We start from the raw sequence: 19,656 nt of genomic DNA, 5'->3' as shown, positions 1-19,656 counted from the left end.
ATTAACCCTAGGATCTTTACTTGTTTCGAGCGGCACCTCTGTTGTGTCTTTCTTCCTTTCACTCTTCTTGGTACCCTGTTGGCATTCGTCATTGGATTGTTGATCTTCAGAAACCCTAGTTTTTTCGCTTGTGCCCATTCTTCCTTTACTCTTGGATAGATTTTAATGTGTTAAAAATTAATCATAAATATGTACTAAAACTTAATTGCTTAATAAAGGTAAAACATAAACATAAACAATACACAACCGAGGTAAACAAGAACATTTTCTATTCCTTGATGTTCAACTAATTAGACATGAGACATTGAGACGGAAACTACATCATAAATGGGTATGATCATGCACGGTCAATGGGTCAAACTAACATGAACCTAAAATTTTGAAACGAATCGAATATGACTTGACAAGAAGATTTATTTTATTTTGGTGTTTTTCTTATAAATAGTTATCAATTGAAAGAAACATGCCAATGTGTGTAGTATAACTACTTATAAAACGTCACGATCATCTCTCTTTCAAACTTGGGTATAAAATACTTAATACACTTACGTCATTAGAGTAGTTATATATATTTGCTTCAATATTTATAAAAAAACTAACAGTTTGTTTTGTTAATAAACAACGGTAGGTTATAGCAAGTAATTTTGGTGTTATACAATATACACATATATGGTTAATGGTTCACTACCATGTGTTAATGGGAAAATTATTGGGCATTTTGGAAACTAACAATCTCAATCACTAGATCTTAAATCCAATGGCCTAGATCTATTCTTACTCTTTCTAGAAAACTATCTCTTTTTATTTTAACTTACCCCAAGATGAGGATTCCAAAACCACATCAACAATTCGACATTGATTGCCAAGACGACCTACTGTGTATAAATGGCGATAACATTTAGTTATAATGAACATAGGGAGTTTTGGCCTAATGTGACAGAATCAATAACGAAAACGAACATTGTTACTTTTAGTTTGGTTGATCTTGGTTGCAATCAAGTAAAGAGTTATTTTGGTACTTATAGATGATTATATCTACGGAAAGTTAGTCGCAAATGGCCCCACCCTGACAAATTTTTGAAAAGCACGAGTTGGAATCTTAAGGGAAGTCCAAACATCAATTATCATCGGAATATCAAGGAATTACCAACGGAATTTGGGCCAACTTCGACATTCACTTGAAAAGAATATGAGAGAATCTTTTAAAAAATTTAATCCCATATCACCTACGGATTACCAAAAGAATCTTCGTCGGCAATGCTCTCCACCAATTGACGAATTAAAAATGTCTTATTTTTTTTAGTTTCCGTCGGTAAGCGACGGAATACATCATCGATAACAAATCGTCAGTGATAGTCATTTATTTAGTAGTTTCAAACACAATTATTTAGTTAGCATGCTCACAATTTGATCCAAGTCTAACTTAGTCCAGTTAGGACTAAAACAAAAACCTTCAAATTTCATATTAACTTCGTATCACATCATAATCACACCCTTATATTGGAAAGTAACATCTTATTTTATTTTATTAAAAAACGCCAATTGTTTTCTTTAACAAAATGAAGAAGAAATTCACAAAACAAAACATAAAAAACAAACGAAATTTAATTTCTTTCATGATGATATACGTAATTATTTGTTGTATTATTTTATTAATAATATATACACAAACAAACATCATATATGTTGAAGCAAATACGATTATTATTTTGTTGTTATTGAAGGAAAATAAAAGGTCATGGACAAGTTGAAGGGTATATAAATGAATATAATATAACATAGTGCAAAGTGAATCGTAAAGTCTTTATCGAGACCCAAACGTTGACCCGTCATAACTGGGTTTCTTTTCTCCCACTCTCTCGTATTTTAATGACATGATGATAATTACAGGGGGATATTTTTAGCTTAATATTATTTTGTGGTGTATGTATCAATCATTTCTTAAACATTATTACTTTTTTGTTCTTCATTTTATTTGTTTTGTTGATAATAACATGCTGCACCAAACAATAATCACGTACCGATACATGATCAATGGCATGTTTAATTACGGGAGTTGGGGATTGCCTACCAAAAATATCTCTAATAAAATTGTAGACATGACTTCATATCAACGACTAAGTTAACGACGTAAGTACCTGCATTATTTTTTTTTTCTCAAAAGCTGTTACTTGTTAGTATAAGTTTAAGAACCAAATAACAATATACACATGTGAGGTTTAAGCACCAATTTTCCTTAGCATCATATTTGGGTAAAAACAAAAAAATAGTAAAAAAAAAGGCGAATACATATGATTTGGTTATATAGTCTGAGGTCACACTAGAAAGTCATAATCATTGATATATGATTGAGGTTTACATTATTTGGGATTTGTATCTATAAATTAGTGATAAAAAACCATTGAAATTGATAGAATCATCTAAACCTAACTAAATCGGTTTGTCAACCGAGTCAGGAGTAGTACACTTCGGTTTATGGTTTACAACCAGCCGGGTATATACTTTCGTCTAATTAATCTTTATATTTTAACGAAAAGAAAAAAAAAATCTTCTATCATATATATAAATCTAACAATTATAATATTTATATGTACTTCAATTATAATGCACACAGATTTTTTTATTTATATATTTTTGAACAGCATGCACACTGATTATTAACTTTTTTTCGAACAGTCTTGCGCTCTTTTTTTTTCAATATTTTCCATAAGCCCTTTATTATTTCAGTGATACAATGTTCGGGTTTTCTATACACAGTCAGACTCTTGCTCCTTAACAAAGGGTTTGCTATCATGCAACAATACCTAATAGTTCAATTTTTAATACTGAAATATAATCGAGTTAGCTCATATAAACAACCGATTAAGACAGCATAAAAACATTTTCCCGACAAATATACTTAATTTTGATTTCAATAAAAGCAACTTGGATACATACAGTTTGATTCTTGCATCCATAATGCATTTGTTCATTTTAGCTCTAAAGATAATCTTAAGAAATCAATTTATATGTAATGAATATATTCTAACAGTTCTTATGAGATAATATTATCATAACTTTAATTGCATATTCAAAGAAGATATTCATTAATAATATATATGCTACCTTGCATAAGTTGCATTATATATTACAAAGGAGGAAAATAAATCTTTAAAATAACAACCACAAATGCGAGCAAAATAATGAGGTAATTGGTCTTCACACTCGTTGATGACGATTCTATTAAGACGAATATTGATAGTAAACAAGAATACAATTATAAATTTTAATATGTAGCCAAACTTTTTATGAAATATTTAACTAAAAGTTGTGTAGAAGTATCAGAACATTTTTAATCATGTTACTAAAATATAAATGTAAGATATTGAATATTTTTCTTTAGTTTCATTTCTTAAACTGAAATCCGAATAGAATGATTCCTTTGTTCTCGACTTTAATATCGAATGGTTGAAATGTCACAATTATCCAAATGCATTCACATAGCGTCTAACACGTAATATGTGGGTTTGTATATATATACAATCAGCATTTGTCTTGTATGTATTATAAATTTATAATCGTACACATATATTATTATTTATTATTGAAATGTCGAGTGATTAATATGTAAATTACGTCATTGTTACATCTTGAAAAAATAAAAGCCATAATCAAGTAACGTAAAGAAAAAATGTAGAGCTAGTGATGGAGTGGTAAGAAAGAGACTTGGTGTTTCATGTGACTCAGGTTCGATTCATGCCCACATCATTTAGTTTCAAAGGCACCAGAGTGATAATGGGAAACTAGGCGAGTAGGTGGATTTCACTAGTTGGATCCTTGAACTGAACGAGCTTTATCTCACTGCACTGTCGTGTCTTCGGGCGAGTGTTTATGGACGTTCGCCTTAGGTGAGGGGTTTTTCCCGAATCAAAAGACGAGTGTAAACCGATGCGGTGAATTTAGGCAGTAGCAAGTTTGGAGGATTCGTTGGCTATTCAAAAGAAACGTAAAGAACAAATATTTGTTTTCAATGATGGATATTTTAGAAAAAATTAATAACTCTCAGTCTGCTTATTCAGTCAAATAACATTAGATAAATAGATGTAAGTCTTTTACACATATATGGAGGAACATGTCAACTAGACAGAGAAATCATTGAATCATTCTAATAATCTTGTGTGATATGTATGCATTAAGAGAGTTTCGAGTCAACAATACTTGATTGTAAAGCGTACACAAACTATTGTCACATTGGTCTGGTGGAAGGCGCCAGTTATATAGCCAAAAGGCCAATAACCGTGCCTTGAGCTCTAAATGTAATAGTGAGCTAAGAAGAGAACAATATGCGTAATAAACTCGCGTTACATAGCTAGTCAGATTTAACAAATTTGTTTGAAAATTGCATACCTTCAACCTTCAATCTTCTCAAACCATTCACTCGAGAACGGATCAAACTGATAATGTATAAGCTTGCTTTTATATCTAAATCTTTGATCTTTTCAGACCAAATTTTGGTTTCAAAATTCAAATCACACTTATATACCAAATACATTTTTATTTTTTAAGGTTACATTGAGCTTTAAAACTTCCACCTTCTGATTAGATTGACTGTAACACATGGCAAGCGTTTTGAAAATTTTAGAGAACGTATGTTCAAACTACAATTATAAAAGCAAACTAGAATTTAACTTGATCTAAGTTACTAACATGCAGAAAGGTTAAAACAAGCTTGGTCGAAAACCAAGTTGAAATCTTGTGAAATGAAAGTATGAAACTCTGCTGATATTGATGTATATAAAGCTTAAACACGAACTTGATTATAAGTCCAGACTCAAATAAGGTGCTGTTTGTTTTTGAAGACAAAAATTGTCTGCAATCTGATTTCATCTGATTCAATGCCTGCAACTGAAGATGTGGTTTGAAGGTCTGCAATCTGAAAATATAATACTGTTTGTTTTATAAACTGGATATCGTCTGCATAAGCTGAAAATTAGTTACCTATCATATATTAAAGTAGATAAAAATCTTTTAACGTTTGTAGACTGCTAAAATAATTGGTAGTGGTGTATGAACTAAGGAAGTGAGTGGTGGTAGATGATTGTGGTAGGCAGTGAACGGTGAGTGGTGGACCGTGATGGTGGCCGACAATGGGTGGTGGTGGTGATGAACGGTGTTGGTGGGTGGTGGACTATGATGGTGGTGGATGATGGTGGTGGCGGGGGGGGGGGGGGGGGGTGGTGGATGGTGGTAGTAGTGGACGGTGGTTGTGGCCGACGGGGGTGGTGGTGGTGGTGATGGACGGTGGTGGTGGTGGGTGGTGGTGGCGGCGGACGGTGGATGGTGGTGGTGGACGATGGTGGTGGTGGACGATGGTGGTGGGTGGAGGTGGCGGGGGACGGTGAATGGTGGTGGTGATGGACGGTGGTGGTGGGTGGTGGTGGCGGCGGACGGTGGTGGTGGCTGGGGACGGTGGTGGTGGTGGTGGCGGCGGAACATATATTTTAAGATTAAGGAGAAACATATAAATACTTTGATTAACGAAAGTATTTATTTTTTAAGATTAAGGAGAAACATATATAGAATCATTTGAAGTTTAAAAACAGCAGAAATAAATTTATACCTTTCAATCTGTAATCAATCTATTACAAAGAAACACATTTTTTTTAATAACTAAGCTAAAACATAGGATTCCAGGTTTTACAGAGTGCAAATTTATTATGAAGAAGATAAAAGAGTAAGATTAAAAGGATATTTTTATTTCATAACTGTTTTCCCCGAAGGAAAAACTTCTTGATATCTACATCGTTTCTCCTCTAAGGAGATTTTACTCACACATGCTTTAAGTAAAAAATAATAAAGATTTATTTACTATCTTTTCTTCTACGGTTCCGATTTCTGAAAATACATCTTCTATAGCTATATTTTCTTTTTCTTTATACTCAATTGAATGGGTACTATTTCTTAAAGCATGTGTGAGTAAAATCTCCTTAGAGGAGAAACGATGTAGATATCAAGAAGTTTTTCCTTCGGGGAAAACAGTTATGAAATAAAAATATCCTTTTAATCTTACTCTTTTATCTTCTTCATAATAAATTTGCACTCTGTAAAACCTGGAATCCTATGTAGCCACCAATCCAACAACACCATGATTTCCCTAACGCCCTCCTGGCTAAACGGTACTTCTTCTTGGCGGCTACATAGGATTCCAGGTTTTACAGAGTGCAAATTTATTATGAAGAAGATAAAAGAGTAAGATTAAAAGGATATTTTTATTTCATAACTGTTTTCCCCGAAGAACTCTTAATATAAATTTTTGTTCCTCAAAATTCTGAACTTCTGTAAGTGACCAATCCAACAACACCATGATTTCCCTAACGCCCTCCTGGCTAAACGGTACTTCTTCTTGGCGGCTACATAGGATTCCAGGTTTTACAGAGTGCAAATTTATTATGAAGAAGATAAAAGAGTAAGATTAAAAGGATATTTTTATTTCATAACTGTTTTCCCCGAAGGAAAAACTTCTTGATATCTACATGGGCGTGTCTTGGCCTGGCCATGGGCGTGCCTTGGCATGCCTTTGGCTTGCCCATGGGCGCCTTGGCATGCCTTGGATTCCATTTTATAGGATTTTATAAAATCCTATTAAATGCCTCTTTAAAACTCTTTAATCTTACTCTTTTATCTTCTTCATAATAAATTTGCACTCTGTAAAACCTGGAATCCTATGTAGCCGCCAAGAAGAAGTACCGCTCTGATACCATTATTGCGGAATGTTATGAAAAATACTTTGATTAACGAAAGATTTATTTTTTAAGATTAAGGAGAAACATATATAGAATCATTTGAAGTTTAAAAACAGCAGAAATAAATTTATACCTTTCAATCTGTAATCAATCTATCTTGTTCCTCAAAATTCTGAACTTCTGTAAGTGACCAATCCAACAACACCATGATTTCCCTAACGCCCTCCTGGCTAAACGGTACTTCTTCTTGGCGGCTACATAGGATTCCAGGTTTTACAGAGTGCAAATTTATTATGAAGAAGATAAAAGAGTAAGATTAAAAGGATATTTTTATTTCATAACTGTTTTCCCCGAAGGAAAAACTTCTTGATATCTACATCGTTTCTCCTCTAAGGAGATTTTACTCACACATGCTTTAAGAAAATTACAAGTAAAAGAAAAGGGGCGAGTGTCGATGCCCTTAAACCTAAATCATACTTCTTTATATAGGAGAAGCAGATTTTTACAAATGACCAAAATGGCCTTCCTCTATCGTCATTGATGACGTTTTTAGTCTATATACCCATGTGTTGGGTCCAGTTCTCTGGTGTCTTCTTCTGAAAAGTAGATTCCTTCTTCAGTGGAAGAGCTGCTTTTTGCTTTGCACCATGTGCACTGGTGGTCATTAATAATTTCTTTTAACTTTTGGCAAAGTTTTTCTTTAGTGGTGGGACTGACTTCCACATTGTTCTCAATAATTTGTTGTGTAAAATTATTGATAGCTGTCCATTCGGTTTGTGGAAGAGGCGTTGCACTATAGCTTGTAATAATGCAATTACTGCTGCAATAATTTACTTTATTAAAGCTTCCTCTCTTGATTTTATCAAGATTATGAAAGATCCTAATGAATCTTTCTGTTCTGATTGAACTCCAGTTTTCAATGTCTTCATCATCATTCATAATTTTTGAAGGATTGACAGTTCTTGTTTTGGCTAAGCCAATTTCTAGGTGATGGTAGGCGGGAAAAGTACTTCCTTGATACCAATCAGGGAGAGTGGATGTGCATTTGACAAAGATATTTGCATCCTTTGCTGCTGCGATTTTCTTTCGAAAGTTTTTAATTGCTTTCTTCATTCCTTCTGTCAATAAACTGATTTCTAGTAAATTAGACGCAGGATAAATAAACTTGATTAATCCGGCTGAAAATGCTAGAGAAACAAGTTCTGGGCTAGAGCCTGGACAAAAAACAATTAGGCTTTTGGTGGCCTTGTCTTCCGTGTAGATATTTTCGGACTCAAAATCATTTTGACTGAGAGACCTTGCTTTAGACCATATTGTCCTGAATTCATCCAAAGATATGATATCTTTTTCTTCTTTTTCTTCAAAACGTGTCATTTTTGAAAGATTTGTGGGAGCTTCTCTGAACTCTATAATTTTTTCTTTTTTCCTGGGTTTTAAAGGTTCAGGAAAAGTTAGTACCTTTAACGGTATCTCTTTTTTGCCGAACTCTGCAGAAAAACGTGTAGCTTCTTGTTGGGCTTGATATAGAGTTTTGTATTTTTTAAACGGGTGTGGATTTCCCGAGGTGTATTTGGAGACTAGAGACCAGTGTTCATAAATGCCTCTGTGATCACCGTCAAAAATGACATAAAATCTAGAAGTATCTTTTTCTGGTTTGTTAGCTATTTCTGAATAACTTGGTCTAAGAGAGACCTTTTCAGTTTTTGGCAAACTGTCAGCCATCAACGGATTTGTTGTGTCTTTACCAGAGCCGTTTGCTGCTGGACTAGATGAAGATTGTGGTTCCTCATTTACCTTATTTTTGCTTTTTTCCAAAGCAACAGGAGTTAACGGACTTGAGTGTTCTTTACCCTTAGCCGTTTGTAAGGGAATAGATTCAGATTGTATCCTTTCGGATTCCTGTTCTGAATTAACAGTTGTTGCTTTTAGACTTTCGTCATATAAAGCTATTTTTTCTTGAATGGCCTTTAGCTCAATAATCAATAATTTTTCTTTAAGGCGTAATGCCTTTAATTCATCCATGAGAGGAAAAAAAAAAACTTTTCTTGAAAAGTTTATTTTCTAAACCAGAACCCTCTTTATTTATCAAAAGAAATATTGAATTTTGAGATGATAAATATAAACCTGTGTGGTTCTTATTTATAGCCGGGTGAATAGTGATTTCAATTATTTTGAAAATCACGTGTAAGGCAATCAGCCAAGACATTTTTTGGCCCCTCAAGGTGCTCAATATCAAAAGCATATCTTGAGAACCACATCTGCCATCTGACGAGGCGTCCTTGTTTATTATCTCCAGAAATTTTTGTTTTAAGGAAATAAGTAAAATTTTTGTTATCTGTCCTGACTAGAAATTTTACAGGAGTAAGATAAATGGAAAATTTTGAGATAGTATTTTTTACTGCCAGTAATTCTTTTTCATTACTGTGATAATTTCGTTCAGCTGGTTTAAAGCTTCCGGAAGTGTATCTGCATATCTCTTCCTTTTCAGCTGTTTTAGCCTTTAGAACTCCTCCCCAAAAATCATTTGAGGCATCTGTTTCAATAATAAGAAAATCTTTTTCTTTTGGAAGATAAAGTTTTGGAAAATCTGTTAATTTTTTCTTTATCTTTTTTATGTAATCAGTATCGGATTGTTTCCATTCCCATACATAATCTTTCTTTAATTTTACCTGTAACGGTTTTCTAAGCTCTGCAAGCTTTGGGATATAACTTTCTGCATAAGTTAAAACACCCAAAAATCTTTGAAGATGCTTCTTGTCTTCTAAGATATTAGGAAATTTATGCAAATTTTCTAAAATGTGTTTTTGAGGACAATGAGTCCCTTGGTCAATTTCTAAGCCTAAGAAATTTATCTTTGTTTTAAAAAGATTAGCTTTCTTTCTAGATAAAATTATCCCATATTTTTCAATTGTTTTTAGAACTGAAAAAACATGAAAATAATGTTTTTCTTCTGAGTTTGAGAAAACTATTATATCGTCAACGTAGACGGTGCAATATTCTTCTAATCCTCTTAAAGCGTTTTGCATATGTCTTTGAAATATGCTGGGAGCTTGTTTTAAGCCAAAAGGAACTACCTTCCATTGATAATGTCCGTCTGGGCATGTGAATGCAGTTAATAACTGAGATTCTTCGTCTAATAGTACCTGCCAGAAACCACTTTTGCAATCGAAACTTGAAAAAATGGTTTTGCCTCTTAAGAGGGTTAGTAACTCCTGCATACATGGGAGGTTATGGCTATCACCTTTAGTAGCTGCATTGATTGCTTTATAATTTACAACCATACGCTTTTTTCCTCTTCTTTTTTCTGCCTCATTTTCAACTAAGAATGCTGGAGACATGTGAGGAGATTTACTTGGGACTATTAATTTAAGATCTAATAGTTCTTTAATTTGTTTTTTAAATTCTTCCCTATCCTGGGGACTATATTTCATAGGTTTTACCCTGATTATAGTTTTGGGATCAATTAACTCTATTGACGCCTTCATCCATTTTTTGGATTTTTCCGGATCTATGGGATTTTCTGAGCATACCTTTTCAAGTATTTCTTCAATTTTTTGATACTTTCTTATTTCTAGAAAATATTTTTCTTCAGGTTTTATAACTTCCTGAGTTATATTAGTACCTGGTATTTGTTTTATTTTTGAATCTTTTTTCATAGATTCAAGAAATCCGGGCTTTCCTAATTGAAAAGCTTTTGTTACTTTTTTAATCAAAATCATTTCCTGATTAAGATGAAAAGATATTCTATCAAGCCATTGGGTAAATGGTCCATATAACTGACAGAAATTGTTTCCTAAGAGTATATCAATACCTGATTCCTGTTGATATATTGTTGGAATAATAAAAGGTTCTCCTGAGAAATAGACAATCAGATTTCTACAGACTTTATCCAACTTAATTGTTTCTTGATTAGCAATTGTTACGTCAATGCTTCTGGGAGTATTTTCCCATAATTCATCGGGTATAACATACTTGCTTGCTAGACATAGACTTGCCCCTGTGTCTATATAACAGTGTAGTGTTATTATTTTATATCCTTTTAGGAAAATTTTTCCTTTGATATAAATTGAGTTAGGGTTAGTTATGTTTGAATATACTAACTCTTTTTTCTTTTGAAGATCAATACAAAAGTGTAAAATGTCTTCTTTCCAATTGATGATTAAATTTTTATTCATTCTGATTCTTCGGAAGAGAAGTCTTCAGAAGATGAATCACTAATTATTTTTAATGAATATACTTGCCTATATTCTTCAAAAATATCTTCAGATGGAAAATATCCATCAGTTTTTGCTATAGAGATAAGCTTCGCTTTCTCTGGGAATTTTTGTCTATTAGGACATTCGTTAGCATAATGTCCTTCCTCAGAGCATATCCAACATCTACATTTCTTTTTTCCTTGAGGACAAACTTTAGGTTTCTCTTTTGAGAAATATTTACCAGGAGTAAATTTTTTCTTTTTATTTTTCCAAAATCTTTTCTTTGGTTTGTACCTTTTTTTATATTTCTTTTTGAAATATTTTTTATCTTTTATTTGCTCACAGCCGAAAGATAACTGTGGAATTTCTGCTAATTTTTTGCAACAGTTTTTGTTGAATCTTTTTAGCTGTTTTTGTTTCTTAGAGAAATCACAATATGTAGCAATTTCTTCTTTAACAATTTTAGTAGCAAACCCAAGAGAATGCATTGTTAAACCGTTTTTTTCTTTATTCCATCTTTCTTTGGCTTTTTCACCAACGATTGGAATTTTCATTAAATAAACTTCAACCCAAGAGTGATATTCTCCTGTGCTTAATTTATATAAATTTGTTTCGAACAAACAGGTGAATTCGTCTAAAAGACAGATGTCACATAACTGTGCTCTTGTTAGGTTTTGTCTTGCTTTTTCAAGCAATTTCTGGTTTTCTAGATCTTTATTAGAAAAAAAATCAAGGCCTAAAAACATAGTGTATAAGGCGTTAATAATTTGTTCAAAAAGATCAATACCATCTAAATCCTCATTCCAGGAGGTTCCTTTGATAAAATCTTGTATTATTCCTGCGGACTTATGTTCTATTAATAATAACAAGGTTTTAGCATTGGAGAATTCTTCTTCATTAGACTGAATTATCAGGCTAATTTCGGTATTCCATTTATCTATTACCTCTTTCCTTTTTTCAAGGTCAAAGATACAGTCAATTTTTATAGTGTCAATGGCAGTAGAGCTTCCATTGTTAGCACTAGGTATTCCCTTATGATATGGCATAGAGAACTCAGTTTTCGCTTTTTTATGGCGTGTTCTACCATAACTAGTACTAGCTTGATGCATTCTAGTACTTTGTCTTGGAATTTCATCTTCTTCTGAAGAATCTTCTTCCTCTGTTTTAGGCTCTGGAATAGCCAAAACTGTTTCTTTCGAGAAATATTTTTCGTTTAAATTTTTATCTTCTAAAAATTTTTTCTCGCATTCATCTTCACTTAAAGACAAAAGTTGAACGAGTTCATTAATTTGATCCACAGGGAGAGTATCTAATTGTTCATCAAAAACTTGTTCTAATTTTTGCGTAATAGAGCTCATTTTGATTTAAGCTATGGAAATGATGATTTCTTTTTCCTTAAGAACTTGTAAATGGTTCTTAATATTATATAAGGCTGAAAATTCTTTAGCGAGATTGTTAAGCCTTTCTTGAGGATCCATATTGATGTTGTTCATCAAGTGATGAATTTTTATTTGTATGTAGTGAATGAGTATTTTATATTCATTCTTTTTAGATTGAGCATTTTTAAAGGCTGTCTCTAAAGATTTTTTGATCATTGTCTTATTATGACTTTTGCAGGTCTTTTTCATTGGAGTTAAAAGGCCAAGTTAGCGCATTTGGACTTTTGGAGCTTCCTAATGATGGATTTCCCACGTTGAAGTTAGGAAAGGAATATTTCTGTGGTTTTTCAGAAATTTTTTCTTTTTGCCTTTCAGATGTTGAAGGCTGTGTTTTTTCGTGATCATCAATTTTGTCTAAGACATCTTTGATAATTTTTGCAGCAATGACTTCTAGATTTTCTTTAGTAGCCATGTTGTCTATTTTATTAATTAATTCTTTGATTAATTCTTCTATTTTTACGAGCGAACTCATATGGAAGATATTATTGTCATCCTCTTTTTGAGACTTTTGATTTCATTCTTTGCAGTAATGATTTTCTTTTCTAGGATTTTTATATTAAGAGTTCTTTTATCATAACTTAATATAAAGTTTGTTTTTTGCTCATTTATTCTTGCTGAATATATTATTATTTCTGCTTCTTTATGAACAATTTCTTCTTCTAAAGTAGCAATAGCGTTTAAAATTAGTTTTGAGGACATTATATCCCAACAACTTCTTTTAAAATTTCTCCGTACTTATCTATCCTTTCAGACATAGACCTCATTAATTGGAGTTCACTGTTACCAGCTTCTCTTAATTGTGAAGAGGTTCCAGCATAACTATGTCTTGGTTTAGACACAAGTATTTGTTTATTTCGAGCAATATCGATTGCCCAATTTTCTCGTAACTGTGAAGGTTCTGAGAACTTACTTCCTTCTACGGTTCCGATTTCTGAAAATACATCTTCTATAGCTATATTTTCTTTTTCTTTATACTCAATTGAATGGGTACTATTTGTTAAAGCATATGAGATTAAATAATTAATCGTAAATACTTTATTTCCTGGTTCCATCAGATCGGTTCTTTCACATTGATGTATGAAACTTAAAGTTTTATCGAAATCTTTTGAATCTCGATGTAAGGCAAATTTAGGATAAACAGTAAACATAAATTTACCATATGCTAAATTTCCTTGTATAGCTCCTAGGAGAGCATCTTGTCTATTGATAATTCTATTATCAACTAGAGCCATTTTTATTGGAAAGTTAATTCCATCTCTAAATTGCGCTTTTAGGAGAATTTTTACAGCGCCAATATGTACCATAGAGAGGGACTTTCTTAATTCTGGTTTTATTTGCAAAAGTCTTTTTGCAATTTCTCCCTTTGTTAGAAGTGGTAAATACACTTCTCCAGATGTATCTCTTATATCCACTGAGATTTCTTCAGTGTTGAAACAATAAAAGATTTTATTTTTTCTAGTAAAAGCTCTTGAAACGAGATTTTGTAGATTATTAGGTTGGTTAAAAACTTGTTTAGAGTTAAGCTTAAATTTAAGCTTGTTAATTTTTGATAATTGATCAGAATTAATCATGTAATCTGATGAAAAACCTTTTTCATTTTCACTGAAATTTATTATTTCAGTTGTTTGTTGTTCTGATTCTTCAGAATCTTTTGAAAACAAATTTTTGTTTTCCATTTTTAAAGAGTTTTAAAGAATTTCTCTCTCTTATTTTTTAAAAAAGAGCAACGAGGCTCTGATACCATTATTGCGGAATGTTATGAAAAATAATAAATTTCAGATTCTGAAATAATGGTATCAGAGTGGTGTATGAACTAAGGAAGTGAGTGGTGGTAGATGATTGTGGTAGGCAGTGAACGGTGAGTGGTGGACCGTGATGGTGGCCGACAATGGGTGGTGGTGGTGATGAACGGTGTTGGTGGGTGGTGGACTATGATGGTGGTGGATGATGGTGGTGGCGGGGGGGGGGGGGTGGTGGATGGTGGTAGTAGTGGACGGTGGTTGTGGCCGACGGGGGTGGTGGTGGTGGTGATGGACGGTGGTGGTGGTGGGTGGTGGTGGCGGCGGACGGTGGATGGTGGTGGTGGACGATGGTGGTGGGTGGAGGTGGCGGGGGACGGTGAATGGTGGTGGTGATGGACGGTGGTGGTGGGTGGTGGTGGCGGCGGACGGTGGTGGTGGCTGGGGACGGTGGTGGTGGTGGTGGCGGCGGATGGTGGGTGGTGGTGGTGTTGGACATTGGGTGTTGGTACTTGATATGATGTTAAGAAGTATGAAGATGTGTGAAGATGGTGAAAATAGCTTATTTTTTAAGACCATAAAAACAATTTCCAGATCTTTTTTTTTTTAAAAAACAAACAGTCTTTAAGAGCTTATGTCTGTGCGCCCACAGACATAGGCTCCTTGCAGACCTTATAAGCAAAAACAAACACAACCCAACTCAATCAACCTAACCAACAAAACAGTAAACAAAAATCCAGTTTTACGCATACAACATGAAGTTTTTATCTTTAAACTCAAATTGAGAAACAAAAAGGAAAAGATAACAATAATACAGTTTTACAATCAAACACGCAACATGGTATCTCATGAAAATTAAAAACAGAAGGGACATGATAAAAAATAGAAATAAAGTACGGACAATCTGTGAGTCACAACTTGGAGGAAAAACAGGTCCAGCTTTCTTTTTCATTCTTCCCCACTATCCACGGGTCCTGCTGCTTTCTGCATTTCTTATTGGGTAAAAGTATGGATGTGCCTACATTTTATTTAAAGAAAAGAATACCAAAACATTAAATAAACTTAGTTTAAATGTAACCTTACATTTAAAGTGTGTAAAAGCAAGAATATAACATTACCATTGCTTCTTTGGCAGTGGGCCGTTCTTGATGATCATACCGAAGTAACTTGTCAAGGAAATCGATTGCCTGCTCGACAAGCAACAACATTTATTTAAAAAAAAAACATACGCACAGACCGAACCATAGTACATCTTGTCATACTTAAGATATTATACTTACCTCGGGAACAGCTAAATGTTGGTTATCAGAATTAACGAACTTTGACCATGGTTTCCTGCTATGCCTGCATCGTAACCAAAATATACGATTTTTAAATATATGAAATTAAAAGATATAAATGAAATAAGTATATGTTTACCAACCTCCCAACAAGAGCGACTAGATGTGGATCTAGCTCTAGGCGATACCTCTGAAGATAAGTATTTAATTCGTCTGTCCCTAACACCTATCCAAAAGAACAAAATAAAATTCAAATATCAATTATAAACTTAGAATCCATGATCATGGAAAATAGGAAACGTGTAACAAAACATTCATAGATACGTATAATAAACGATACACGTACCTTGGCGATTTTGACCAGCTGATCATAATTGTCGTGTCCATAAAAGAACGGTTCCTTACGGAATATCTGTCAATATATCAATTCAATGAATTAAGAAGATTCATAAAGTATATAACAGAAAAAGAAATAATGATTGGAAAAATTGTGATCACCATTCCAGCAAACATGCAACCAAGGCTCCATAAGTCTAATGAGTAATCATAATCTTGCAAATCCACAAGGAGTTCAGGACCTTTGAAATATCTGAATTAGAAAAAGATGAGCACATGTATGATTTATTTGTTCAAAAAATGTGAAAAGTATTTAAAGAACAAATTCATTGCTACTATGAAGAATAGGCCTGTAAATGAACCGTACGAACAGGAACGTAGCATGTTCATGTTCATTCATTTAACTTTAACCCAACAAACAATCGAACACAAGACCTATTAGAACGGGGTTTTCTTGTCCGTGTTCGTTTGTTAAGAAAATGAGTGTGTTCATGTTCGTTCGTTAACAAGTAACAATATACATGAACGTAAACGAACAGACATAACTAAACTAAAACCAATTAAAAATGTGAGCAACAATGTAATGGACCTAAAAAGTTATTAAAACTAAACTAAATTGTAATGCGCCTAAAATATTTTAATAAATATATCAACAAATAACGTAAACTAACGGGCATAAACAAACTCAAACGAATGAACCTAAATGAAACGAACGTTCATGAACATAAATGAACGCACGAGACATTTGTTCATGTTCGCTCGCTTAACTAGATGAACAAAGTTTTCTGATCATGCCTGTTCATTTATAAAATAATTGAGCTTCCCAACGGACGGTAACTAAGAGTTTGGCTCATTTACAGGCCTAGTAAATAATATAAAACAGGTAAAATGAGAGAGTTTCGATATACAAACCTAGATGCCACACGAACATTATACTCTTTCCCAGGATGATAAAACTCTGCAAGACCCCAATCTATAAGACGAAGCCTGCGTTTTTCATGATCAATCATCACATTGTGGGGCTTCACGTCTCTATGCATGATTCCTTGAGAGTGACAGTAATCTAAAGCCTAAACAAAATCCACACAAGGTACATTAGACATGAAAATAAGAGGACATGTGCATCATAGTTGATAATAAGTAATTGAAAAAAGATGCAAAATTTTGAGATGCTCACCTTTAAAAGTTCATATATATAATAACGGATATCCATATCAGAAAGTGTCGGATAAAGTACTTTGAAATCAGTGTTGTTCACGTATTCAAATATCAGACTTGGTGTTTTTGACTGTTGATCTCTAACAATATCCAGCAATTTCACAATATTTGGCCCGCCACAAAGGTTTTGTAGAATCTTGATCTCCCTCTTAATCTGCATTCACAAAAATACTATTCGTCAATTCAATGAAGAAATAAAACGCATGTTTGTTAAATAATGCAATATGGAGAGTGAAAGTAAAAAAGAGAACAATTTAAGTAGAATCTAGAACATGTTTGTAACTTTAAACTAGAATAAACCAAGCGTGTTTTCCTATAAGCTATATCTATCTACACATTCTTTCTTTCACATAAACCATAATGGCTTCAACAATGATATTCATTAAAAAGGAGGGCTTTCTTCTTTAACCAAGTGTGCATCAAACTATTAAGAGATCAGAATCACAAGCTTAACAAAAATGGCTATTACTTACCCACAATTTTCAGATAATGTGATTAGCCTCTTAGGATGTGGAGACCATTAGGTTTATGATTCATGTAAAATATGCTCTCATGCCCTAATCAATTATTAATCTTTACTTGATAATAACCCAATCATAGCAGCCCTAGTCCCCTGTTAGATAGTTTATTCTTGTGGCATTGTGTACAAGGGCGTGCCAGTCATTCTCCTTTTACGGGTCTCCATATATATGAGGCTATCAGCCATTGTATTGTTTTTTATTACGCAAGAAATATAAACATATATTCAAATGTCTTTTCACGGTATCAGAAAGGCTGATGAATTTCTTTATTTAAACAGAAGATATGTTTATGTTTCTTGCATAAGCAGTTAAGCAAACACTACAATAGCACACACACATATATATAGAAATCATAAAAGGAAAATAAGTAATATGCCTCTCTACACAATACCACCGCAAGAATAAGCTATCTAGCAAAAGTACCGATCGATAAGGGCAAAAGAGCAGATTTTGCAACTCAAAACAATGTTTTTACATGGATCATAAACCATCATAGCTACAACAACGATGTTAATTAGAAAACCAAACTGGTATCACAAGCCTAACTAGTTAATAACATTATCCAAATACCGCATGTAAGAAATTGCATTTTTCACTAATCAAATGATTCCAATCCTAGGTAAACAATAAAAAGAAACAAACTTTACTCATTTGCACGTATTAACTTGATGCACACCTGATGGAAAAAAAAACTCCTTTTCAGAAAAACAGAAAATGACATGATACCTAATACATTTCATATAGAGCTAAAATCATAAAGCTTGTAAAATTAGGGCTCAAAATCAAACAACCAACAAATAAGCTAACCTTCTTCTTAACAAGTTTAAGTATCTTGATAACGCACTTCTCGTCAATAATAATTAAGATGCTTTTGTCCAATGATTTGGATTAATAATTAAGATTCTTCTTAAAAGAATGTTTGTTCTTTTTTTCTCTTCATTTTTTTCTTTTTCTTAATTAGTACATGTCCGTTTGCATTTGTGAACCATTCGTAAACAAGTTCAATTACTTAACGAACGAACACAAACAAGATTTTTCGTTCGGTTCAGTTCGTTTATAGGCCTAGCTAAAATCATAAAGCTTGCAAATTTAGGTTTCAAAATCAATCAATGAAAGAATAAAAGAGCAGGAAATAATAATAGATAAGCAAACCTTCTTCTTCTTAACGGGTTTAAGTATCTTAATAATACATTTCTCGTCGTTGGTACAGTGAAACCCCTCAAACACCTCACTGTATTTGCCTCTCCCAACCTTCCTCACCACCTCATAATTATCCTGTTCCCTGTTATTATAACATAACATAATAATAATAATAATAATAATAATAATCAACAAATGAATGAAGGTGAATAATAATAATAATAATAAGGTAAGGTAAAGAAAGAGAGAAAGAAAGCCCCACCCCCATTGAACGGTCAAGGACTCGTAATCCCAATACTCCTTGGGACGGACAACATTAACATCGGTATAAACCCTAGCTTTGGAGGGTGCGCCAGGGCGGCGGGTGGCCTTTCCGATCTTTTGAGCCAGGGTTTCCTGTAGAGAGACGGACGGCCGAAGGCTGCTGCTGCTGTGTGGAGGAACAGGAGGCTGGTTAGAGATGATGGATTGATTTTGACGAGGGTATTTGTGTCTCTGTTTGCGGTGTTGAGAGGCGGAGGCGATGTGACGGAGGAAGAGTGCTGGGGTGAAGGGAGATTTGAGATATTGCTGAAGCAGAGAAGAAGAAGGCCTTACGGCCATCAAACGATGGGTGAAGCTATTGTTATAATCAACAACACACACGAGACGACCTCAGATCGCTCGCTACCCTTTTTCCTTTTTCTTTTCCTTCATTACCCCCTTTTTTTTAATTCTTATTTTCTTCATTTTTCCGAGATCACCTTGACAAATAATAGATCATTCTTTCACCTAGAGATGATATTTGTTTCCTCGATATCCATACCCACCTATTCGGTACGGGTATGAGTATCAAGATTTTAGAGTTCCGGTACTTATGGATACGGGTATTTGATACTAGGTACCCATTTGAAATATGTAGTGGTTTTCATTAGGATGTACAACAACTTAACTCGCACGAGTCGAGTGTTGTACATCATAATAAACCAAGTTTGGTGAAGATTTAAAAAAAACTAAGTAATACCAAAATGGGTGTTGTATCGGAAGTACCTGTACCATAAAATTCGATATGGTACTTGGTACCCG

At 33.6% G+C, this 19,656-nt stretch overlaps 2 protein-coding genes across 2 annotated transcripts; both read right to left on the bottom strand.

Moving 5' to 3' along the window:
• Positions 1-13,055: 13,055 nt before the first annotated feature.
• LOC143622665 (uncharacterized) lies at positions 13,056-13,589 on the bottom strand. Its single transcript, XM_077093746.1, has one exon. The coding sequence runs from the start codon at positions 13,587-13,589 to the stop codon at positions 13,056-13,058; it is 534 nt and encodes a 177-aa protein (XP_076949861.1).
• Positions 13,590-14,847: 1,258 nt separating this feature from the next.
• LOC143622744 (casein kinase II subunit alpha-like) lies at positions 14,848-19,209 on the bottom strand. The gene is made up of 10 exons (XM_077093806.1): positions 18,854-19,209; positions 18,604-18,733; positions 16,890-17,084; positions 16,625-16,782; positions 15,875-15,965; positions 15,723-15,788; positions 15,520-15,602; positions 15,377-15,440; positions 15,215-15,283; positions 14,848-15,114 (listed from the first exon to the last, which is right to left on the bottom strand). The coding sequence occupies exons 1-10, from the start codon at positions 19,192-19,194 to the stop codon at positions 15,058-15,060; spliced, it is 1,254 nt and encodes a 417-aa protein (XP_076949921.1). The 5' UTR covers positions 19,195-19,209; the 3' UTR covers positions 14,848-15,057.
• Between the last annotated feature and the right edge of the window lie 447 nt (positions 19,210-19,656).

Source organism: Bidens hawaiensis, unplaced genomic scaffold (assembly GCF_021521415.1).
Source record: "Bidens hawaiensis isolate Kalapana, Puna unplaced genomic scaffold, B.hawaiensis_p1.1 tig00003241_1, whole genome shotgun sequence".
Lineage (NCBI taxonomy): Eukaryota > Viridiplantae > Streptophyta > Magnoliopsida > Asterales > Asteraceae > Bidens > Bidens hawaiensis.
The sequence above is the reverse complement of the archived record's forward strand: the minus strand, read 5'-3'. Positions and strand labels throughout refer to the sequence as shown.